The sequence below is a fragment of the Pleurodeles waltl genome, chromosome 11, assembly GCF_031143425.1.
Source record: "Pleurodeles waltl isolate 20211129_DDA chromosome 11, aPleWal1.hap1.20221129, whole genome shotgun sequence".
NCBI lineage: Eukaryota > Metazoa > Chordata > Amphibia > Caudata > Salamandridae > Pleurodeles > Pleurodeles waltl.
This window is the reverse complement of record NC_090450.1, coordinates 884728601-884754006: the sequence shown is the minus strand read 5'-3', so window position 1 is coordinate 884754006 and position 25406 is coordinate 884728601. Positions and strand designations below refer to the sequence as shown.

Genomic DNA, 25406 nt, shown 5'->3' with positions numbered 1-25406 from the left:
TAGGATTGTGACCCCCGCCCCTTGGGAGGAGGCACAAAGAGGGTGTACCCACCCTCAGGGCTAGTAGCCATTGGCTACTAACCCCCCAGACCTAAACACGCCCTTAAATTTAGTATTTAAGGGCTTCCCTGAACCTAAAGATTTAGATTCCTGCAACTTACCGAAGAAGAGGACTGCTGAGCTGAAAAACCCCTGCAGAAGAAGAAAGAAGACACCAACTGCTTTGGCCCCAGTCCTACCGGCCTGTCTCCTGCCTTCAAAAGAAACCTGCTCCAGCGACGCTTTCCCCAGGACCAGCGACCTCTGAATCCCCAGAGGACTGCCCTGCTTCAAGAGGAACAAGAAACTCCCGAGGACAGCGGCCCTGTTCCAAAAAGACTGCAACTTTGTTACAGAGGAGCAGATTTAAAGACCCCTGCAATCCCCGCAAGAAGCGTGAGACTTGCAACACTGCACCCGGTGACCCCGACTCGACTGGTGAAGAAACAACGCTACAGGGAGGACCCCCAGGCGACTCCAAGACTGTGAGTAACCAAAGTTGTCCCCCCTGAGCCCCCACAGCGACGCCTGCAGAGGGAATCCTGAGGCTCCCCCTGACAGCGACTGCCTGACTCTGAAATCCCGACGGCTGGAAAGGACCCTGCACCCGCAGCCCCCAGCACCTGAAGGATCGGAACTCCAGTGCAGGAGTGACCCCCAGGAGGCCCTCTCCCTTGCCCAGGTGGTGGCTACGCCGAGGAGCCCCCCCCTTGCCTGCCCCGCTGAAGAGACCCTTGGTCTCCCATTGACTCCCATTGGAAACCCGACGCTAGTTTACACCCTGCTCCCGGCCGCCCCCGCGCTGCTTAGGGTGTACTTTTTGTGTGGACTTGTGTCCCCCCCCGGTGCCCTACAAAACCCCCCTGGTCTGCCCTCCGAAGACGCGGGTACTTACCTGCTGGCAGACCGGAACCGGGGCACCCCCTTCTCTCCATTGAAGCCTATGTGTTTTGGGCACCTCTTTGACCTCTGCACCTGACCGGCCCTGAGCTGCTGGTGTGGTAACTTTGGGGTTGCTCTGAACCCCCAACGGTGGGCTACCTTGGACCCAAAACTGAAACCTGTAGGTAATTTACTTACCTGCTAAAACTAACAATACTTTACCTCCCCCAGGAACTGTGAAAATTGCAGTGTCCACTTTTAAAACAGCTATTTGTGTTTTATGTGAAAAGTATATATGCTACTGTAATTATTCAAAGTTCTTAAAGTACTTACCTGCAATACCTTTCAAATGAGATATTACATGTAGAAATTGAACCTGTGGTTCTTAAAATAAACTAAGAAAATATATTTTTCTATAAACACAACCTATTGGCTGGATTTGTCTCTGAGTGTGTGTTCCTCATTTATTGCCTGTGTTATGTACAACAAATGCTTAACACTACTCCTTTGATAAGCCTACTGCTCGACCACACTACCACAGAATAGAGCATTAGTATTATCTCTTTTTGCCACTATCTTACCTCTAAGGGGAACCCTTGGACTCTGTGCATGCTATTCCTTACTTTGAAATAGCACATACAGAGCCAACTTCCTACAAGAGCTAAAGAAAACATTGTTAAAAAAGAAGAATATAGAAAATGGGATAAACGTACTGGAACAAAGGAGAGACTACCATAGGTCACAGCAGTGAAAGAGATGAAGAGGAAGAACAGTAAGAGGCAGAAAGATGGCTAGGTAGAAAGAAAGAGGGGTAAATGGAAAAGTATTAGAGATTCAAAAGAAGAGATGTAAACACAGATGTAAATCTATATCAGTGTTTTCTAACTATGGCTTTCCAGCCAGTTTTTGGTGGGTCGTGAAAGTCCAAGTCATAGATAAAGATGCTTTTAAATTATGTATTTATCTTGTCACATTTGCTGCACTTCAAAGACCGAGGTCAAATGTCAGGCTATGTCTTCGGATAAATTGCTGCTTATTTTCTTAACATGGGTATTGGTGTTTACAAATTTGTCTTACTTTGCAGTCAGAGAAAAGAAAGTGAATTGCGTGACCATCCTACTGTTATACAGGGAAATTGAAAGGAATGGCTTTTTGGAACACTCAACAAAATGTAAATGCCTGTAAATTAACTGTACACATTCTGCAGTTATAAAAGAAAAAAAACAAAACCTGAAACATATTTTGTTTGTAATTCTGCAGTGTGATGGAAATAGATTTTAACAGGATGAAAACAAAGCAAGGCACTGCAATTAGTGATGCACAAACGATGAACTGAAACCCAAGTTCCACAGATTATGATTTGAGTGTAATACAGGTTTATCAGTAAAACTGTAGGTCTGTCCAAATTTAGTGGCCCTTTTAATGGAAATGTGCTGTCTATAAATGATAACAATGCTTTTGTTACATTAAAAAAAAACGCCCACCGCATGTCCATTAAATCTAGGTGGACCCCAAAGTTTGTTCTAAAAACTGGGTCATGGTTCTAAAACGTTTGGGGAACAGTGATCTAGTGGATAAAGAAAGTAATAAAGAGAAATGTGGTAGAGGAGATAAAACACAAATACCCATTGCAAACGTGATGTAACTATAATAATAACCATTGCCAAGAGGTAACTGCAAAAAAAAAAGCCCACCAAGACTGTATTACAGCAACTGAGCCACGAGCTTTGCATTATTTTTCAATTAACTACTTACATGAGCTCTTCTTAGTGATGCATTACTAAACACAATTCAGACACCACGACCCCCTAGTACTTCTCATCTACAAACATTTCACACTAGTAACAGCGTCCAACTACAGGGGATATGAGCAGCAACTCAAAATGACTAGTAACGGAAGGAATGTAAAACGGGAAATTCTTAATCGTTCACTAAAGGCAATAACCATATTATATGAGTCCATGGGTGTTCATATTGAGGCTATGCTGAAGTATTGGGATTGCCCTAGGAATATAATGAAGGAGCATCTGGATTTGTTCAATAAACAGGGAGCACTTTATGAGTTGAAATTCTACTTTGGGCAAAACGTGGGTGGTTTAATCAAAGTTGCAGGATGACCAAACAAACGCTTCTAGTGGTAATTAAAGCTGGGGAAATGAGAGAGATTAGAGCTGCTAGATTCATTATAGGTATGAGTTGAAGCAAACAAAGAGAGAATGAGAGGATCATTTCTGGGTTGATCTCTACGAGGCAGGCAAGAACCATGACCAAAGAGCTTTCTGGCAGCTTGTCAAGCAAGGGCAACGGCAAGCCCCAGACACTAGCTGGGTCCTCAATACTTCCATGTGAATGGGTAGCCCATTTTAGTAGACTTTATTCAAGCTCTTCTGATTTTGAAGGCAATGTGGGGATTCACCGAAATAGATGGTGGTAAGACAGCAGCTTCGCTGAAATTATAATTGAAAGAAGCCAGAGCAGCAGTTAACGCACTTAAGCCATGAAAGTCTCTTGGTCTCACAGAAATAACAGTGATTTGAACAAATCTAACAGTAGTGTATGAGTGCCATATATCAATACAATTAAAAACACAATCACCGCTAGTGCTCTAATTCCTCAGACAAAATTGTCCCTATATTTAAAAAAGCAAGCCCTACTGATTCAGCAAATTTCTGCCCAATAAGTCTCCTGGACAACCTTCAGAAGGTTTTTTTTTTGTAAGCAACTCTTGGACCGATTAGTGGACTGGATAGATGAAAACAATGTAAGTTCCTATCTACAAGCAGGATTTAGATCCTCTATAAGTTGTATTGACCAAGTCTTTGGACTTATGCATATTAAATGGAAGACTGTGGATTGTGGTGGAGGAGACCTGTTGGGGGTGTTTGTCGACCTCCGCGTGGCATTCAATGTAGTTCCCAGGGGAAGTTGCAAGTTAGTCTTCGACAGGTGGGGATCCCAAAAGATTTGTTAAATGTTATCATACGCCTACATGAAGGGACCTATGCAAGAATCCGTTATGGTACCAAGAGCGAACTAACATCCGTTTGCAGTCAATAAGGGGTTCGGCAGGGCTGCGTCCTGGCACCCACTCTATTCCTGCTTTATATTAGTAACTGCATAGGATACTTAGTCAATTGCGTTAACGATTCTCCTTCCCTAGCAAGCCAGAAAATTCCAGGCCTACTTTATGCTGACAATACTCTCTTGCTAACTAAAACTAGAATGTGGTTGCAAATTTAGTGAATCACTTCAGGGAACGCTGAAAAAAACAAGCTGATGATTTATACTTAATAAGGTACTTGAAAGGCTCTCTGAAATAGACTAGTTTGGTGCGAGATTGGCGGATTCTGGGTCTTGGCTCCCTCAGATAACTAAAAGCAGACAGGTTAATACCCATTGTGATGGGGCGATAATTAGATGGCAAAAAATGTGCAGTGGTTCTCAGTTAATCCGGTGGTAGAGATATATAAAATGCAGGTAAGAGGTCGAGCCCTATATGATGGAGAACTTTGGGGGCTTAGCCATTTGGGCAACCTGGTGGTTAAGGAGAAGGATTTTCTCAGAATTATTACAGGTGTGGGGAAGGGAACTCCACGTCTGCCCTTATGCTTGACCTAGGAGTCTAGCTAACACTAATATCATTACTAAACTGGGTTCGATTATGGTCTACTAGAGAATTCTCAACTTATAAAGCAGGCCTCAACAAACTAATACTTTGTAACCAGGCGATGTCCAACATTGTCTCGTTAAAAAATCCATGAAGAAACATGGTTCGATTTAGGCCTACTGGAGTTCTGGGATGATCCTTCGGCTATCCCTACTAATGCTGCACAATAAATCAAGCAACAATATTGGGAGATGGCTAATCTGAGGATCGAGCAGGGTAATGGCAGAAGCATATTGACCAATACCTTACTCGTGCATAAAGCTGTACCCAAGGATGAAGAATTTCTAGACTTCATCCAACAGCTACATGCCCATAGAATGTACTTGCAGTTTAGGTATGGCACACTCCATAATGCACCCGAAGTTGCAGATTCTGCGTTAGTATAGATGAGACAGACGAGCACCTACTCTTCTTTTGTTCCCAAATACATTCAGCCATTATATAGGAACCTGCTACTTACAGATCAAATAAACGCCCTTAGGAACCTTTAAAACTGATCTCCAAGTAGTAGTGGTGTCAATTTCCAAATTCCTTTCAGCAGCCTGAGTCATTAGACAAAAAGAATTATGGAAACTCTAGTGGCTCTAGCCCTGGAACCAACAGCTACTTTTTGAGTTTTTAAATTGTATGATATTTTTTATCTAAATTACGGTAGAATTTTTGTATTTCTGTTTTTATCTTGAAAAGCCAATCTTTGCAATTACTTTTTTTTTTAATGTCAAACTCTCTTATTTTTTGTATGATGATGAAATAATATTTCGACCTGTCAAACTTTGAAACCTTCACCTTCTGGAAGTTGCACTGTGTGATTATTACTGTCTGAGAGCAGGATGGAGATACTAGGGTGCTATGAAGCTGTGTAAATTCAACCCCACTAATACTGAATGCTGATTCAGATGTTTTAGTGCAAAATAAATCTTGAAGCAAAACAAATTCTGTCCCACCACTATAGGAAAAACACCTCCCGTTGCATCCAGAAGGAAGTGGTAGGCTCGGGGAGTTAACTGAGAGTCACTAATAAACTTGACTAGAACCCAAGAAGCTTTGTCCTCCGTTACCTCCTTTGACACAAAAGGAAGGTGCTGTACCATATATTGACATATATTCCTGACATGAAGTAGAAGGCTGCTAGCCACATGTCATCTGTGACATCTGAAGGCACCCTTACTTGTTATACGGCCATCAATCTTTTAAATTAGCTGATCAAATCCTTCTGTGCAATGCCAAACACTGCCAGAGTGCTCCAACAGCATTTGATGAGATTTTTACTTGATTCACACTACAATACGGTGTAGAGTTTTACAAAAAAAGCGTTCCTAATCAAAGGACGTCAACTGCATCTTGCCTCTGGACAGAAACTGAATGGTATCTTTCCTGTAGGAAGAGTTCAGCAGCCTTAAAAACGTTCTGGATTCACACGCTGTGCATTATTCTATCATCTTGTGGCTGGGTTGAGAATTATCGTTATAGTCTTTGTTTTTCTGGTCGACATCAAGCATTTCTTGACTTTTTTTCCCCCTCTGAGACGCCAGATTGCCACCCTGGAAGACCCTTTATGTGGTTGTGATCTTCGGATTATTTTTTTCCTCCTTTCCTTTGGCGACTTTATCCTTTTCTTAATAAAGAGAACAGTAATGGTGCAAGTGCAACAGAAGAGTGCAGGCACTAAGAAAGGTGACTTGGGAATAAGAAGAAGGAAATATCACAAAGGACTTTGGTCTTTAGGGAATAGGGGAACCATAAGACTCAGGAAAAGAAAATAATAACCCAGTTCAGCTGCAGGAGAAAAGAGGCCAAATGTCCTACAAGCTAGGGGAGGGGAGGAAATGGGAACTGTCAAGTAAAACAGAACCATTCACTCGAAAACAAAGTATTGGGCTGGCACTTAACAATCTAGTAGCTCCTCAGATGTCTACCCTATTCAAACAACCAATCATGTAACTGCTCATCCTGCTCAGGTACCACTTCCTGTGCTGCATACCCTGGGTTACCAAATGCACAGGCTGCTCTTTCAACAGTCTCAAAGTTATGAAAATGGTAAGGGCTCCATCATTATTCTGAATGATTGTTTCAAATTGATGAAGACCAATGCAGACCGCCTTTGGCAAAGTGGCGATTTGTGATGGATTTTGCTACTTTCTGGAACACAATCGTTTTTAGATCTTGCTTACAGCTGTCAGATGATAACTCATGTCCTCACATTCTACTCACATTCTAGACAATACACATATTTTCATAGATACAGATACAGAACGAGGTACCAGGGCAGCCCTTTCAGCTAGCTGCTACTGATGATTAGCTGTCTTTAAACATTGCCTTTAGGGGTTGTCCATCAGTTTTGGTACTAGCCCACTGTATTTCTTGAACCGCTTAAAGAAAATGTTAATTACCACGTAACTATCTTTGTAGCTGGCAGAGCTGTAGATTCACATGCTTTGCACTCTTCTGCCCTCTATTGTTGGAAGCCCTCTGATCCCTCGCTTTGTCCACAATGCACAGGGCAACAGCTCCACCTCAGATTGTTCCCCGTACCAAAATGGCGGAGTGAAGTATATGAAATAAGTGTAACTGAAAGTAAAGGGTGCATATAAAAATGATATGTATGCATTTGAAAACAAACTCATCTACTGCACTGGCTTGCTAGTGGGAGGGTGCATGTGAATCTACAGCACTACAAGCTGCAGAACTTAAAGCTCTTCTTTACCCCTACATAGCACTCCACTGCCTTTTGGCTAGGTCGTGCTATAGAACACCACATACGTGCAACTGATAATTACATGGCGAGCAACATTTTGTGCTTGTAGCACATGCTGTAGTAGATTACGCACACTGCATAGACTGTAAAGCAGTGCTCACCAAGCAGTGGCTAGCTAGGCAGATGCATTAAACAAGGCAATAAGGATTGGTTGTTCAACCTGAGACTCTAGATTAGCTTGAATATCCACACATTATTGTTTAGTAAAGGTGTGGTGTTGACCAAGTAGCTGCTTTGCACCAGATCACCTTTATTTCTGGTGGAGTGCATCGTTGACACATAAGACAGAAGGAGTTTTGCATTTGCAGGGGAGTCTCCTATGCTTTTGACTATCTAGCTTGCTAACCCCGTCTAAAATGGGTTTCTTAAGTGGGGTTTGGCCAAGGCGACACAGCTGTCTGATTTTGTCAGGACTTAGTTAAGTTGAAATAAACATTAGTGCTCACATAAACACCCTGTGTGTGCAGTGCTCTTCTCTGACAATGACAATGGGTGTGGAAAGAGACTTGGTAACCCTATGGTATTGTTTAAATGGAAAGGAAAAACCACTTCAGAAAGCAAATCAGGATTATGGTTTAGGGGAACTATCCCTTCAATTAAATGTTGTTCCATATTTAAAGCCTGCAATTACTAACTCTCCTTTGTGAAGAGACAGCAATTAAAAAAGCAACCTACCATGAAAGGTTCTGCAACGTGCAAGAGTGAAGCAGTTCAAAGGGTGACTCAATAAGCCACTGAAGTACCACGTTTAGGTGCCAGGTAGATACGAGTGCCACCCTTGAAGGCACTACTCCCTTTAAGCTCTCAATGAATGGCATACTGACAGGAATTGTGAAGAGAGAAGTCCATTTAGCATATGAGCTGAGATTTCTGCTAAATGTAGTCAATTTTATGTGTATGCTAGTCCTGACTTTTCAAGGTGCAAGACATATAGCAAAGAATTTCTTGGACCAAACCTTTCATTGGTGTGTTCTTAGTGAAGCAGTAATGCACAAACTGCTTAAATTTTGCAGCATAGCATAGATGAGTAGTGGCTTGCATGCCTCGAGTAGGATTTTCATACTTTTTTTTGGGCAAATTGAGATAAACTGGCGTCAAATTAATTCACTTCCCTGAGATTTTGGTGTCTGAGCTGTCCCGAATGCTAGGTTAGAAGATTTCCTCTGGTGGGAGAGCTGCTCGTGTGGATAAATTGACCATTTAAGTAGTGCTGAGAACCAGGTCTGGCTTATCTAGGTTTAGTGAAGTTACAAAGAGAGTCACTGACGTTTGTTTGAGCATTATCACCACATATGGAAACAAAAGTAGATGCGTTAAAGGGTAGTCAAATATCCCTGACAAACATCCAAATCATCCACAGAGTATTGCCCATAGACTGTGGCTACTGGTCACCCTAAGGCAAAGCTTGGGCATCTCATGTTTTCTGCAATGGCAAACAGGTTTAAGGTAGGTGTGCCCCAACACTGGGGGTTAATTTTCTGTTCATGCACTTGTGGATGTGTCCTGCATAAGAAGTCCACAATATTTTTGTCAGCCCTTGTGAGATGCTCTGCAAGGACATGGATCTGATCTTTGTACGGCTCAGTGCTAGACCTTTTGAGCTAAAGTTGATAGATGAGGTGAACGAGTCCTTCCCAGTTTTTTTAATGTAAGATATGTGTGGTCATATTGCCAATATTCACCAGGACCTTTTTGTTTCAGATGAGGGTATAAAATGCACTGAGCAGGAACTGTATCGCTATCTGTTTAAGGAAGCCGGATCGGTAACGTCTTTGCTCCTACGTTCAGGAATAAAGAACAGTCATGTCATCTGGATGTTCCAGCATGCAAGTCTGTGCAGAATTTTGGCCTCTACCAAAACTAAATCTTTCCATTCACCCACTGCTCATCACTATTGCTTGGCCAGATAGTTTTCTACGGGTCACATCTGCACCTGTGCATGCAGTATTATGGCTAGGCCTTAGGCCTTCATCTTAAACAGTTTCATTACTATTAAAGTTAATGGGCACATTTTCTAAAAAAGAGACATTATGCTTTCTTGGTTTGGGTAGGCTTCCTTGTGATTGGGTTTAACACAGCACGTAAGTTAGGCTGAACTTGCTGTGGTTTAAGATAGGACTTATTGGTGTTCACTGTGAACTCTAGCTTATATAGTAGCGACAGTGCTGTTTGAGAGTTTCCTAGGCCTTGCTGTCAGCTGCTGCTTCTTACCAGCCAGATATGGATACAAATCAATTATACTACACTGAAGATGCGCTGCAACCACTGCTAAACTCTTCGTGAAGATCCTTGATGCAGTTGAGACTCGAATGACAGCATCTTGAATTGACAGTGTTGTCAACAACCACAAGCCTTACACAGCTGTGATGCAACAGATGAATGGTGATGTGGAAGCAGACATCCTGCAGGTAGAGAGTTGCAGAGTGGTTTCCTTAACTGAGTAAAGGGATGACATCTGAGGGTCTGAGATAGAGAACAAACCACAGACTCAGAATATGCCAGAGAGTACCATCCTTCATGGGGGGAAGAAAATACAGCAAGTACACTCCCAGTCCCCACTACTGTGGGAAGAATGGGTTCAATGGCTGTCTTGGTGAAAAGTGCTTGCCCTTCCTGCCTGAGCAGCCACTTAATGGTTTGGGCTGATTGTGTGCCATTGTGGTGATATGTTTGGTGGTGTGGCACTCCAAGCAGTATCCCTGCTGTATCATAAATAGGACCCACTTGTCTGAGGTTATTTTTCCCATTGTGGAATAACCCAATCCTTCCCCAACAGGTGTTTTGTGCGATTGGGAGGGATTATGGATAAGTCACAACTTGGAGGCAGAGGCGTCCCCTACTGGACCAGCCACTAACTTTACTTTGGTTGTTGCCTCTGAATCGTCTGCTGTCAACGGTCTGGCCCCAACTTCCCGGCTAGGACTGGTACAGCTGGTAACAAGAGCGCTGTGGTTACCAAAAGTCTTTGCTACTACCATTTCTTGCTGGTGTCAAAATGCAGATTTTGCTGATTGGCTCTGGAGAGCGAGGCAGTCTCTGTGTCGTTTTTTGATTTTCTCCAACATGGAGGCAACCTGCGGTCCAAATAAATGCACCCTGATTGAAGGTTACATTTATGAGATGTTGCTGCACCTCAGGGCTGAACCCAGATGCCCTAAGCCATGTATGTCTGCAAAGGATTATGCTTATACTGACCTCCCAAGAAGCAATGTCTGCTTCATTAAGGGCACACCTGGTATTGGTGTTGGAAATTGTCTTGCCTTCCAGCACCAGCTACCTACCCATGGTGCTTTTGGTAGATGCTTCAACAATTTTTCCAGCTCCTCCCAATTGTACCTATTGTACCTTGAGAGAAGACCCATGGAACTCAGATCCCCTAAGCCATGTATGCCTGCACAGTATTATGCTTACATTAACCTCTCAGGAGGCAGTGTCTGCTGCATCTAGAGTACACCTGATGTTCACGCTGGAAATCGTCTTGTCCTCCTATACCTATTGTGCTGCCAGTAGACTTCCAGTAAATGCTTCAGCATGTGCTCCACCTCCTTCCAATTGTGCCTATTGTACCTGAGAGAAAACCCGCAGAAATGGCGATACACCACTGTGTGACATCACCAACTGCCATGTTTCGAGGCAGCGTCTTTTTAGCTCTTTCTGGAGGCAGTATCACCTGTGTTCTGAGTAAAAGTTCTCTTTCAAGCTATATGCAATATCAAAGAGTCAGGACTATGTACATGGTGTTTGGCTTGATGGTGTGCAGCTGCTCACTGAATGACAGTGTGAAATGTCATGGTGTCACCAAGGGATGATGGTTTAACAGTGAAAGGCTCCAAGCCAGAGTTGTCCAGAGAGTTAAGAACTGTAGTCCTCCTACAGCTCACCCACTTGTGTTGCAGCTCTGGCTGGTCAGAGGGTTCATGGATGTCATCCTGATTATCATAATCAGAGTCAGAGAAAGGGGGGGGGGGGGGGGGGGCTGTGGTGATTAAGGCCAATGCCGTGTCTGTGATGGAGATGGCATTTGGGCAGGAGGTAGTGGCCGATGCTGTGAAGTCCCAAGCTCTGGTGTTTGAGACCCTGGAAGAGGCCCTGGGTGTTTGGGCTTATTAGGGATTGGATATCCCTCAAGCTCCTTGAAGATTGCTTCCGTGAAGGTAAGCCTGCTTTTCCTCAAGAGTATAGGGTCACGCTCATGGTTCTGGAAAGTGGGCCAGAATCCGTTTGGAGGTGGCGTGAACATAAAGTCGCCTTTGCTTTACACTGTGGACTTCTAAGTGCTCAATGGGCACAAGGGTCTGCCTGGATTTGAAGTTTTTCTCTGCAGAGTCTGGAGCTGGTTTCAACATCAAGGGTAGTGGTTCGATGCCTCGGGGCTTGGCTGATGTATTTTCGCTTCTAGCCTCAGGGATCTTGGCTGAAAGCTTTTCTGGAGCCAAGCTCAACTCTCAGCAACAAGGCATCTCAGGGACCACATAAAGTGTTGGGTTTTGGAGCCTGTTTGGGTGAGTCTTGGGGCTCAATGTCAGACTCCCTCAGGAATGGTGCTAATCCTCAGAGTGTTTGAGTTTTCTTTGCCCTCAGTGTAGCTCATGCTTCTGAGTGTTCTTCATTCCTCACATCGGAACCATCTGAGGAGACGGTGCTAGGACTGTCTGCCACTTGCCCAGGTGGCAGTCCAGACAGTCCTTCCCATTCCCAGTCCCTCTGAATCAAAATGCGGCTCCAGTTCAGACATGTGCTGCTGCTGCTGCATTTTATAAAGCACCCAGCAATTAGATCTTTTCTTTAGCTAATTATCTTTTTGTTCTGGAATGCTGTGCAGGCCGAACAAGAGGATTCCTAAAAGGCAGACAAAGCTTGCAGGCACAATGATGGCCCAATCACAGGAATTTAGCATCACATCTTGGGCAGAATTGGAAGGGTGTGTTCTCCATACCCCCACTCTTCGCATAATCATTCTTATAAGACTTGGAGGACAACAGATCTCTCTGATCCTGGTTGAATAAGATGTACAGGCAATCAAGATAGGTTCTCTGAGAACCTCCTTGAAAGTTACCAATGCATGACTGGTCTCTGGTCATCGCTAGCCGATGAAGGAGCTCAGGAAGACAAGTCTGTACTCGATGGCAGAAAAAAAACTAAGGTGGAGCTTTTACCCTGGTGCACGGTGGACAAAAGGAGGGCACAAGGCATGTTATGACCAAACACCTCTTAGAACAAAAACAACTTGCAAATGTCCAGCAGTGTGCTCAGAATGTGATCTACAGGAGCACATGCTGCAAACATGTAGTTCAAACACACATTGATTTTAATGCCTTTTTTTAATTTTCTTTTTACGTGGAGGGCCCCTATCACCACTCTCTTCGTGCTTAACCTTACAAGGCATGCAAATGAATGCAAGAACACAATAGCCATATAGAAATACAGCCATTTAAGCACATGTTGAGAAGCATAGGTATATTTTTTTACCATTCAACATGCCACACAGCCACTTAAAACAGCAAAATAAAAAGCCTAGGCAATGCCATTACAGCATATTCACCTCTTATAGGTGAGATGAATTGACTCGCCAATGCTGGTTACTTAATGATGTTATAGCTCCACCAGACACTATGCAAAAATGCAAACAGGGAATACTCTACTATTACTCCAGATAGGTTATAAACTTATCAGGTCATGTATGAGATGGATAAGTGCCTCATTACACAGGAGTTAAACATGACATTGAGTAAGTGCATAAGTATATTAACTCTACCAGAAGGAAAGGGGCATGTTTTTAGATTTATAAATTGTCATTCCAGTAATATACAACAATTCATCAACAAAAATTATATTATGCATACCTTGGGTTTTCCAGCTCGGTTAGTTACCAGCCGTATGTCTTTCACACATCCATGGGATTTAAAAAGTTCTTCCACTTCTTCCTTTGTACAAGAGTATGGTAAACCAGAGACAAACAATTTATGTTTTTCAAGAGCAGTACTATACTTAAAAACCTAAGAGGAAATAAGAAAATAATTTAAGTGTGGTTCAAGTAAGCTTGATATTGCAGTCAAATATCAAAGTACTGGTGAAAAGGGTGTGAGCATACTTTTCAAGAACAATATTCAAGAAAGAAAATATTATGTAGATTGTTTCTGTTGAATACTGTGTTCCCTCTACAGATTTTACAGTGAGGGTGAGGGTGAGGTTGTTGCTGTTTAGGTTCTTAGACTTATAGCTCTACAGGCGTCACAAAATCCAAAGACAATGAACAACGCTTGGCTGGCAATCAAAAATGTGTAACAAAAAAGCAGTAACCATCAGCAGCAACCCTACCAAACGGTACATACACTTTACTTCCAATGGATACTATTCCTAGGCAGATTTTTCATCGCAGAATACTATCCCAGGTACACAGAACAATTTAGACAAAAGATCCTAAAATAGCAGAGATTAGCAAAAGCTGCCTAAAAAATAAGCTGGATCCCTGAACTTCCAAATAAAGCTTCTGCTCCAGCATCGGAGTCAAAAATGTTTTAGAAGTGTTCAATGGGAAGAACCAGTGACTGAGTAACAATTTTCCTGTTAACAGTACTCTTAAGAAAGCAGCAGTGGTGGCTCTGCCACAGGGAGAAGAAGTTATTTTTCTTTAGTAATGCTTTTTCTGATGGATCCTCCATCTAACTAGAAATTCCTAATTTTAGAATACTCCCCAGGCGCCAGACCGGACCTTGAAAATTTTCCCTGGCACCGCTAGATAGCACCATGTGGCTCTGCACTGCCTTCTTATTGCGTCAAATATGATAGAGCAAAGCTGCATAAAAGCTGGGGCTGATGTCACTTTCTTGTTTTTCCCTTTCTGTACTGTCTGAAGCAGAGTGTGAAAAAAATGCTGATAACAGTGTGCTGAATACTAACTTGAGACCTTTTTAGATGTTAAAAAGACAGTACTAGGTTGGAGGGTGGAATCTATGGTAAGATAGTGTATTCACCAGGAAGAACATTACCGAACAGCAGTAACTTGTTCTCAGTACCTGCAGCGTCCCTTCTTCTGAACCTTAACCACAAAAATATTGGAGCCTCTGCTGGCATGTACGCCCTCTGTTTCGTGATCTTGTAGCGCAATATTAGTCAAGATTGGGCTGAATTCTGTTCGGTGTCTGTCATTGTTATCAGTACCAGGCCCTCTTCTGGTACAGACAAGGAAGGGACCGGTGCAGGTATTTGAGCCAGAACAGAAACTTTTACTAGTGTCAATACGGGGTCCTAAGTGGGTTCTAAGGGATCAGATAGCACTGAGGATGGATACGCTGACCGTAACTGACAATGGTCTCCTACGGTTCCTTGGGGCCTGAAGATGTACCAAAGAGAACCAGAAGTGCACCACAAATCACCAGCATAGCCTCCTTAAAAGCTTTAATCACCGTGGCATTGCCAATGGCCAGGGGAATCAGGGGTGCATCAGGATCAGTTGAGGAACCAGCTTTGTGACCATAGACCTTAAAGAAGATGATAATGTCCAACAAATCGAGACTTTTGGGTGCAAAGCATGCAAAACTAGCTAATTAACATACAGCTGCAACACTCTCCCCTTCTACTCTAAAAAACGAGATGGGAACACCAGAAGTCTTCATATCTATCCTAACTGAGGAGAGCTCCACCAAATCCCCCTGGGTCAATTCGACCACCAAAATCATTGTTTTACAAACCTACCAACTTCTAAAGTCTGCTGAGAGAATCCACACGAACATTTGCACCCTCTGTCAAATGAGCAGAATGAACACAGACAGGTCAAGGCTGTCAAAATGCTTAAGCATGATTTCTTCCATAAACAATTTCAAGACGTTCACTACCCAATAACTGCTTACACAGTGTAGGAAGCTGGGTTCTGGTTGTAGTTGTAGTACCCCCCCTCCCCCCAACAACACACACACACACACACACACACACACACTTTGCCTGGTTTTGATTCAACTTTGACTTTGAAGTGCACTGGGTTCCTGCTGGCCAGGTCCCAAGTGCCAGTGTTCCTTCCCCAAAACAAGAGCAGTGGCTAGGCCCTTTAGCACCTCTGTTTAGCCCTAGTAAATGGTACTCCTGGTACCCATGAAATGGGTACTTAAGAGGGCCCCTAAGAGCTGAAGCACAACTTGTGCCACTCTAAGGGACACAGCACCAACCTCATGCAGACTGCTATTGCAGGCTGCATGACAAGGTGCTCCCTAAAATTGAAAACACAACATTGCACACAGGCTGTGTGCCATGTCCCCTAAACACTGTATGCAATATTTGTAAGTCACCCCAACAGCAGGCCTTAGAGCCCGGAGGGAGGGTGGATAACATTACATGTGTGGACATATCTGCAAGAGCAGATATGCCCCTACTATGTCTTTGTCGATTTTTAGACATTGTAAGTGAACAGGGAAGCAATTTTAAGTACATGTGCTGGAAACTGGTAAATACGAGTTCCCCAGCTACACTATGGCTTCACTGAAAATAGGGATGTTTGGTATCAAACATCTCGCATTACTAAACCCTTACTGATTCAAGTGGTGGATTTATTAATACATGTACCGATTCCAGTGATTGATTTAGTAATGCATGCACCCAGAGGGCCACTTAGAGGTGCCCCCCCTTCACCTCCCCCCCCCTGAAAACCTACCAACTGCTGGTGAGCTCACTGACTAGTTCTGACCAGCCTGCCACCAACACATGGGAATCTGACCCCCAAGGGTGAAGGCTTGTGTTCTCTGGAGGTCAGCACCAAAGCCTGCTCAAGTAGGGGTATAACACAACCCTCCCCACAGGATGATCTGCATTTCAAGGCCCTAGCTTCAAAGAAGTCCATCCACCTTTGGTATGAAGAACTGGCCCTCCTCATAGGGAGATGCCGAACCCCCGGACCCAGGATCCATCTGGCACCTGGACAGGTGGGAAAATTAGCTATGAAGGAGGCGTGTTACATTTCTAGACTGGACACACCCCTAGGGTGATCAGCCTGAAGTGGACACAACCTAGGAAATTCTGCCATCTTGTGTATGGTGGAATGTAGGACCTCTGGACAGGGTGATGCCCACTCCCCACAGGAACTGGTCATCCAGGAGGTGTAGTGACCTCAAGGGTGAGTAGCCCATTGGCTACTACTCTTCACTCCGCTTAACACCACCTAAATTGAGTATTTAGGGGAACCCCAGATACCAGATCCTCAGGTCTTCGCTGGACAAAAAGGAAGGAGTGCACAAGAAGACTGCTGAACCCGAGAACCGAGGAGCATGAATGACTTGGCGCCAAGCCTGCCTGCTGCACCAGACCCTCAAGGAGCAACTGACCTGTTCTACAGCTGCAGCCTCCAAGAGCTCAGGAGAGGCACCAGTGCTTCTAAAATCACCAAGAAGAACTCCACTGGAGCAGAGACGCTGCTTTCCTGCATCTGTAGGCACCTAAGAAGGAGCTGTGAGGACCGGAAACGCCAAAAACCCGATGCCAGACATCATCACTGCGCATAAGCCACCTAGCCAGAGCTGAAGTGGGCCAACAGTAGCAGCGCAGTCCCCAGGCCCTCCAAAGACAAAGCCCACTTTGAGTTCATCCACTGTGAACTTCACGACTGCGTCCGCAGCCTGTTTCTGCAGACACCCCTGCAACTGCGAGTGACCTGAAGACAAAGACCCGACGTCCCAGGACACCTCTACACCTGTCCGCCCTGGACCAAGGATAAGAGGACCAAAGGTGTCCCTACATCTCCCAGCCTCGGGAGACCTGAGCCCACTTGTTGGCTTGGTCAGACTGGGCCCTCAGTCCATGCCTGCAGACCGTTTCTGCAGGGCTCCCTCTGCAACCATGAGGAACTCCAGCACCGGACCAGACACCAGAAGAGAACTGCACTCGTGCCCGACAGCATGAGGAAAAGTGGACCGACGGTGTCCCCAGGTGCTCAAGGACTTCAAGGGCTTAGTCCCTCCTGTGGGTTCCCCTGGACTGATCGTCTATTTCTGCAGCAACTTTGTAACTGGACTAATCCCCATAGACTTACACAGGGCATCCGACGTTGAACTGCACCACTGCAACGGCCGCCCAAGGTGACCTGCTGGTGTGGCCTTGGACCTTGCCCCGTACTTACCAAGTCCAGGAGATTGGTCCCGTAAGTTGCATTACTATACCTGTATGCAGTGCTTATTCTTCCCCTATAGGATAACATAACCGCATCTGAAAAATGCACTGTCAACTTTTAAAACTCTAAAAATTCATAACTCGAAAAGTACTCATCTGATTCTGGTGATCCTGGTATGTAGATTTATATAAAAGTATATGTTATCATTATAAATTGGTGTCGGATTTCTTTGAGTGTGTCTCACTTACTATACCAGTGTGTGCCTTACATGCTTAGTACAACCCTCTGACATGCCTAACTGCGTCCCCACACTACCCAAAAAGAAAGCATTTGGGATGTCATTTGTGCCTCTGTGATACCTCTGGGGATTGTTGGACTCTCTGCACAGTGTACCTCATTTTGGTCCACTATATAAAGAGCCAGCTTCCTACACACAGTCCATGACAGTTTTGTTTTCCGTCTACATCTAACTATAACTGCGTTATTAGGAAGGAAAGTTATCAGAGCCAATTAAATCATCATGACCGCCAATATACTGATAATGGAAGCCTCTTCATAATTGATGAATAATGCCATTCAAATCTCCTAAAATTGCTCTCCATCCCACCACGGATGCATCTTTCATAACTTAAACCAGACTAGCTAATCCTGATGTCAGTCTCTACCACTTCTTCCTGTCTTTTCCACCTACTCATATCTTGGCAAAATTCCACTTTACTATCAAAAGCCTTTTATGTTGAACACTCACTGTTCCAATAAACTGAATTTTAAGGAAAATCCCAACTTGTAAAGAAGAAAATATTCTCCTTCATGAGACAGTCATCTAGGTAAGTAAATACCTGTACTCACTGCAAAGACTAAGTAGGAGCTGTCACCACCAATAACTTTGCATCTACCCAAGGTGCTGCTGTGAGGCCAAAAAGCAGAAATATGAATTGAAATCATAGATCTTATATCACAAAATGCAAAATGAATATGGAATTATGAGTCTTGCATACCCCATTCAACTAACAAACATTAAGATACGCACCATGTACACCATCTGATTTTTTCTTTTCTCACATATATGTTAAGAGCTCAAAGGTCAAATGTGGGTCTCTATTTCTTGGCTTATCCTTTGAGGATTAGAAAGTACCTTGGATAAAACCCTGGTACATCTTTTATGGCCCATTTTGGTACCATTCCGAAATCTGCAGTAGCTTTTCTCTGTGTACTCTTTCATGGTGTAAGGCAGGGCAGAGTATTGTGAAGAGGGGTCCTTAAATGAAAGGCTGTACTGTTCTTAGATTTGAAAAATGCACGGACTGCGGTCAGATTCTCTCATTCCTGCCTTACCCAATACCTGTCTAATATGCTGTAAAGGGGCATCATAGGGCACATTGGGTGTAAGGAAATGCCTCCTTGGCATGGTTACCCCCTGACTTTTTGCCTTTGCTGATGCTATGTTTTGAATTGAAAGTGTGCTGAGGCCTGCTAACCAGGCCCCAGCACCAGTGTTCTTTCCCTAACCTGCACTTTTGTACCCACAATTGGCACACCCTGGCATTTAGGTAAGTCCCTTGTAACTGGTACCTCTGGTACCAAGGGCCCTGATGCCAGGGAAGGTCTCTAAGGGCTGCAGCATGTCTTATGCCACCCTGGAGACCCCTCACTCAGCACAGACACACTGCTTGCCAGCTTGTGTGTGCTGGTGAGAACAAAATGAGTAAGTCGACATGGCACTCCCCTCAGGGTGCCATGCCAGCCTCTCACTGCCTATGCAAGTATAGATAAGTCACCCCTCTAGCAGGCCTTACAGCCCTAAGGCAGGGTGCACTATACCATAGGTGAGGGCACCTGTGCATGAGCACTGTGCCCCTACAGCGTCTAAGCAATACCTTAGACATTGTAAGTGCAGGGTAGCCATAAGAGTATATGGTCTGGGAGTCTGTTTTACACGAACTCCACAGCACCATAATGGCTACACTGAAAACTGGGAAGTTTGGTATCAAACTTCTCAGCACAATAAATGCACACTGATGCCAGTGTACATTTTATTGTAAAATACACCCCAGAGGGCACCTTAGAGGTGCCCCCTGAAACCTTAACCGACTATCTGTGTAGGCTGACTGGTTCCAGCAGCCTGCCACAACCGAGACATGTTGCTGGCCCCATGGGGAGAGTGCCTTTGTCACTCTGAGGCCAGTAACAAAGCCTGCACTGGGTGGAGATGCTAACACCTCCCCCAGGCAGGAGCTGTAATACCTGGTGGGGAGCCTCAAAGGCTCACCCCCTTTGTTCCAGCACCACAGGGCACTCCAGCTAGTGGAGTTGCCCGCCCCCTCCGGCCACGGCCCCACTTTTGGCGGGAAGGCCGGGGGAAATAATGAGAATAACAAGGAGGAGTCACTGGCCAGTCAGGACAGCCCCTAAGGTGTCCTGAGCTGAAGTGACTAACTTTTAGAAATCCTCCATCTTGCAGATGGAGGATTCCCCCAATAGGGATAGGATTGTGACCCCCTCCCCTTGGGAGGAGGCACAAAGAGGGTGTACCCACCCGCAGGGCTAGTAGCCATTGGCTACTAACCCCCCAGACCTAAACACACCCTTAAATTTAGTATTTAAGGGCTCCCCTGAACCTAAGAATTTAGATTCCTGCAACTACAAGAAGAAGAGGACTGCTGAGCTGAAAGACCCCTGCAGAAGAAGAAAAGAAGACACCAACTGCTTTGGCCCCAGACCTACCGGCCTGTCTCCTGCCTTCTAAAGAAACCTGCTCCAGCGACGCTTTCCCCAGGACCAGCAACCTCTGAATCCTCAGAGGACTGCCCTGCTTCAAGAAAGACAAGAAACTCCTGAGGACAGCGACTCTGCTCCAAAAAGACTGCAACTTTGTTACAGAGGAGCAGATTTAAAGACCCCTGCAAATCCCCGCAAGAAGCGTGAGACTTGCAACACTGCACCCGGCGACCCCGACTCGACTGGTGGAGAACCAACACCTCAGGGAGGACCCTCCGGCGACTCCAAGACCGTGAGTAACCAAAGTTGTCCCCCCTGAGCCCCCACAGCGACGCCTGCAGAGGGAATCCCGAGGCTCCCCCTGACCGCGACTGCCTGACTCTAAAATCCCGACGGCTGGAAAAGACCCTGCACCCGCAGCCCCCAGCACCTGAAGGAACGGAACTTCAGTGCAGGAGTGACCCCCAGGAGGCCCTCTCCCTTGCCCAGGTGGTGGCTACCCCGAGGAGCCCCCCCCTTGCCTGCCTGCACCGCTGAAGAGACCCCTTGGTCTCCCATTGAAATCTACAGAGAACCCGACGCTTGTTTGCACACTGCACCCGGCCGCCCCCGCGCTGCTGAGGGTGTACTTTTTGTGTGGACTTGTGTCCCCCCCGGTGCCCTACAAAACTCCCCTGGTCTGCCCTCCGAAGACGCGGGTACTTACCTGCTGACAGACTGGAACCGGGGCACCCCCTTCTCTCCATTAAAGCCTATGTGTTTTGGGCACCTCTTTGACCTCTACACCTGACCGGCCCTGAGCTGCTGGTGTGGTAACTTTGGGGTTGCTCTGAACCCCCAACGGTGGGCTACCTTGGACCCAAAACTGAGACCTGTAAGTGATTTACTTACCTGCTAAAAATAACAATACTTTACCTCCCCCAGAAACTGTGAAAATTGCACTGTGTCCACTTTTAAAACAGCTATTTGTGTTTTATGTGAAAAGTATATATGCTACTGTAATTATTCAAGGTTCCTAAAGTACTTACCTGCAATACCTTTCAAATGAGATATTACATGTAGAATTTGAACCTGTGGTTCTTAAAATAAACTAAGAAAATATATTTTTCTATAACAAAAACCTATTGGCCTGGAATTGTTTCTGAGTGTGTGTTCCTCATTTATTGCCTGTGTGTATGTACAACAAATGCTTAACACTACTCCTTTGATAAGCCTACTGCTCGACCACACTACCACAAAATAGATCATTAGTATCATCTCTTTTTGCCACTATCTTACCTCTAAGGGGAACCCTTGGACTCTGTGCATGCTATTCCTTACTTTGAAATAGCACATACAGAGCCAACTTCCTACATTGGGCTACAAATGCAACATCTGAAGATACATAAGGCTTTTGTCACAGGCTGATGGAGGTCTTACAGAATTAGCATACGGTCAACTTTATTTCTGAACAAGTATAAAAATCACACAAGAGGCACCTAAGAAAATAGAGAGTGCAATTCCATATTCTTAAAATTATTTTTTATTAGTTACAATGAACAAGTTAAAAAGATACTCACCTTTGGTAGCACTCTTTCTAGTAGAGACTATAACCTTTTGAATATTCCCCAGGCATCAGGCAGGATAAGAAAGCTTTCAGCAGTACCTTTGCAAGCCAGAAGGTGGCACAGTGAGGCTTGCACTGATGCCGTTTCACTTTGGAAGTTTTGTTGGCCTATAAAGGCTCCACTCCTGTGAGTGGGCATCAGTTGCTTTCAAGGCAGTTCACGCCTTCAGACGTGGAGTCCAAAATCGAATTGGTGGATATGTGTGCAAATTCATAGACCTGGGATTCTATTACAGCTGGATGGAGCCCAACTGCAGATTGAGGAGGATGGGAGGGCCGGTAAGGAATCAGTGGCTAGAGAAAGTCTCTATCAGAAATACCATTACAGAAGATAAATAACATCTTCCGATAGTGAATTCTAGCAGCAGATTCCTCACCTTTTGAACAGATACCAAAGCAGTACTTTTAGGACATGGGTCTGTGAATGGGCTCAAACTAGAAAGTACTGCAGGACTGAGCTGGCAAAGTGCCCCTCTCTGCAAACTTGGCTGTCCAGACAATAGTGCTTTGTGATCGTATGGAGGAATGCCCACACTGCTGCCTGGCAGATGTCCAGGACAGGGACTCTGTGTGCCAGCCCAGTGGTAGCACCTCTGGTGCTGGTGGAATGAACTCACTGTCCTTCTCTGGGCTGCTTCTTTGCCAATACGTAGCAGATGTTAATACAGAGCATGAGATGGAACACTTTTGCACAGCCTTACCTCTGCTGAAACCCACAAGAGCTGATCGTCCACCTGGTGTTCTATGGTATAATCCATGTAAAAGCTCTTTAAGAACCACAGAACCAACCCATATACCTAAGAAAGAAATTGATTAAGTACTCAAAAGACAAGTACCCTTCTTAATATACCTCATAAATCAGTCTCTCTTCCCATTGAACATGACAAGCAAATGGAGGAATTTTCTGGTGTTCATTCTTTGAACATGCTGTAGAAGATTAATTCTTGCATGTCTGCAATGTTGTCCGGGATGAGCTGACAGATTAAACCTCTCATCCTTATGGACAGGACGTCTGTGGACACCACACTTATTTATTGAAATTGCAACCTCAGTTTTAATTTGGACCTGGTGGCACTGCTTTTAATAACGTGAGTTATATCCACACCTACTCTACTCTGAACCCAGAATCATACTGGGCCACTTTTCTCTATCTCCTGCAAACACCCTGAGATAAACTTTTGCTCTGAAATTGGATTATTGTTCTGGTGATGACCCTGTAATTACCTTTGGAGTTGAAACACTGTCAACAGCTGAGGGTGTAAAGAAACTTTTACCTGCAAGTTTGATCTAAGAGGAGTAAGCAAGAATTCTTTCTTGACTATGCCTAAATATTCATTGTATTAGTCCTTCAACAGACCACTCTATTGCCTATTTATACGATCACCACTTTATGTTCTTTTATTTTTATTTTATTACTGCACCCACTTGCACTGTGTGACAACTATTTCACACAGCAACGTTACTGGCTTTTGTAGATCCTTATGTACACCGGAACCAGACGGGCAGTCACCCAAGCCCTCGTAAGCTGGACTACAGCAACACCCTCTACCAAGGGAACCACAGCCAAGCTCCAGAAAAGGCTGCAATGCATACAGAACACCTCTGCACGCCTCATCCTGGAATCCCCCACCACAGCCACATCACAGCCTACCTGAGAGACCTGCACTTGGCTCCCCGTCAACAAGAGAATCACGTTCAAACTCCTCACCCACGCCCACAAAGCACTGCACAACACCGGACCAGAATACCTCAACAGATGGCTCTCCTACACTCCGACTTGACAGCTTCACTCCACTGACCTTGCCCTCGGCACCGTCCCACGCATCCACAGAACGACCACCGGTGGCAGACTGTTCTCTCACCTCACCGCCAAGACATGGAACACACTTCCTATCCACCTGCGACAGACACAGGACCTACTAACCTTCAGGAGACACCTCAAGACATGGCTGTTCGGCAGTAGCAGCACCCCTTGCCCCCTCACCCCCATTTGGTTTGTAATTTTCCAATGGTGTCTAGTACATAAAGGAGTGTTGTACCATACTGAAGTTTTTGTACATTATTGTTGCCAATTATGCATGTATGATTGCATTTATATACAATCAACAACTGACATTGTTTACATTGATAAATGAAACACACTGGGATAGTTGATGTCTTTTCACTATATAAGAGCTCTGCTCTCTTTTGGGATCCAAGCAATTGAGCCTCTCCTCCTTAAAGGGATGAGGCAGAGCACAGAATGTTAGTAGTGTGATGGTTTGGTTTACGTGGAATGGTGTCACAACTTTCAGGAGAAAGGATGCTCTGGTACACAGAACTAGCTTGTCTGGTAAGAAAGTGGTGCATGGAGAATGGACATCACCTTTTGTGCAGAGTTCATGGCAAGAAGGAGCACAGTTTTCGTCACAAGGAGCCGCAGGGAACAACAGTGCTTGAACAGTGAACACATCAGACATATCAATACAAGATTCAGATTCCAATGGGGCATCACTAAGGGTCAAGGGGATAAAGGTGCAACAGCCCTTTCAAAAACCTCATCAAAACTAGTGATCTAAATAAGGAGGGTTGATCAAGTACCCGAAGAAAAGCAGGAAGAGCTGTAAGATAGCCTTTGACAGTGCCCAAAGAAATGCCTTGTTGAGGGAGAGAAAGAACAGAGAGAAGGACTTCAGACAATGTGGCTTCAAGGGGGTCAACTTGGCGGGTGCCACACCAACACAAACTTGTCCCAATGACAGGTGTATTCGGGTCTTTATGGATTGATCCTGGCTGCCAGAATACCATCAACAAGCTCTGGGAAAAGGTCAATGGCATTAAGCTGCCTCCGCTCAATCACCATGTGTAGGAAGTTGGCTCTGTATGCACTATTTCAAAGTAAGGAATAGTATGCACAGAGTCCAAGGGTTCCCCTTAGAGGTAAGATAGTGGCAAAAAGAGATAATACTAATGCTCTATTTTGTGGTAGTGTGGTCGAGCAGTAGGCTTATCAAAGGAGTAGTGTTAAGCATTTGTTGTACATACACACAGGCAATAAATGAGGAACACACACTCAGAGACAAATCCAGCCAATAGGTTTTGTTATAGAAAAATATCTTTTCTTAGTTTATTTTAAGAACCACAGGTTCAAATTCTACATGTAATATCTCATTTGAAAGGTATTGCAGGTAAGTACTTTAGGAACTTTGAATCATTACATTAGCATGTATACTTTTTACATAAAACACAATAAGCTGTTTTAAAAGTGGACACAGTGCAATTTTCACAGTTCCTGGGGGAGGTAAAGTATTGTTAGGTTTCACAGGTAAGTAAGTCACTTACAGGTTTCAGTTTTTGGTCCAAGGTAGCCCACCGTTGGGGGTTCAGAGCAACCCCAAAGTTACCACACCAGCAGCTCAGGGCAGGTCAGGTGCAGAGGTCAAAGAGGTGCCCAAAACACATAGGCTTCAATGGAGAGAAGGGGGTGCCCCGGTTCCAGTCTGCCAGCAGGTAAGTACCTGCGTCTTCGGAGGGCAGACCAGGGGGGTTTTGTAGGGCACCGGGGGGGACACAAGTCAGCACAAAAAGTACACCCTCAGCAGCGCGGGGGCGGCCGGGTGCAGTGTGCAAACACGCTTTGGGTTTTCAATGGTTTGCAATGAGAGAC

At 44.8% G+C, this 25406-nt stretch overlaps 1 protein-coding gene across 2 annotated transcripts in view; it reads right to left on the bottom strand.

The window, feature by feature from the left end:
- The window catches only part of SART3 (spliceosome associated factor 3, U4/U6 recycling protein), a 485355-nt gene that overhangs the window by 74156 nt on the left and 385793 nt on the right, over positions 1-25406 (bottom strand). For both annotated transcript variants that reach the window (XM_069214788.1, XM_069214787.1), the window contains exon 17: positions 13187-13339. In XM_069214788.1, coding sequence (XP_069070889.1) covers positions 13187-13339 — 153 coding nt within the window. The remainder of the gene's footprint in view (positions 1-13186; positions 13340-25406) is intronic.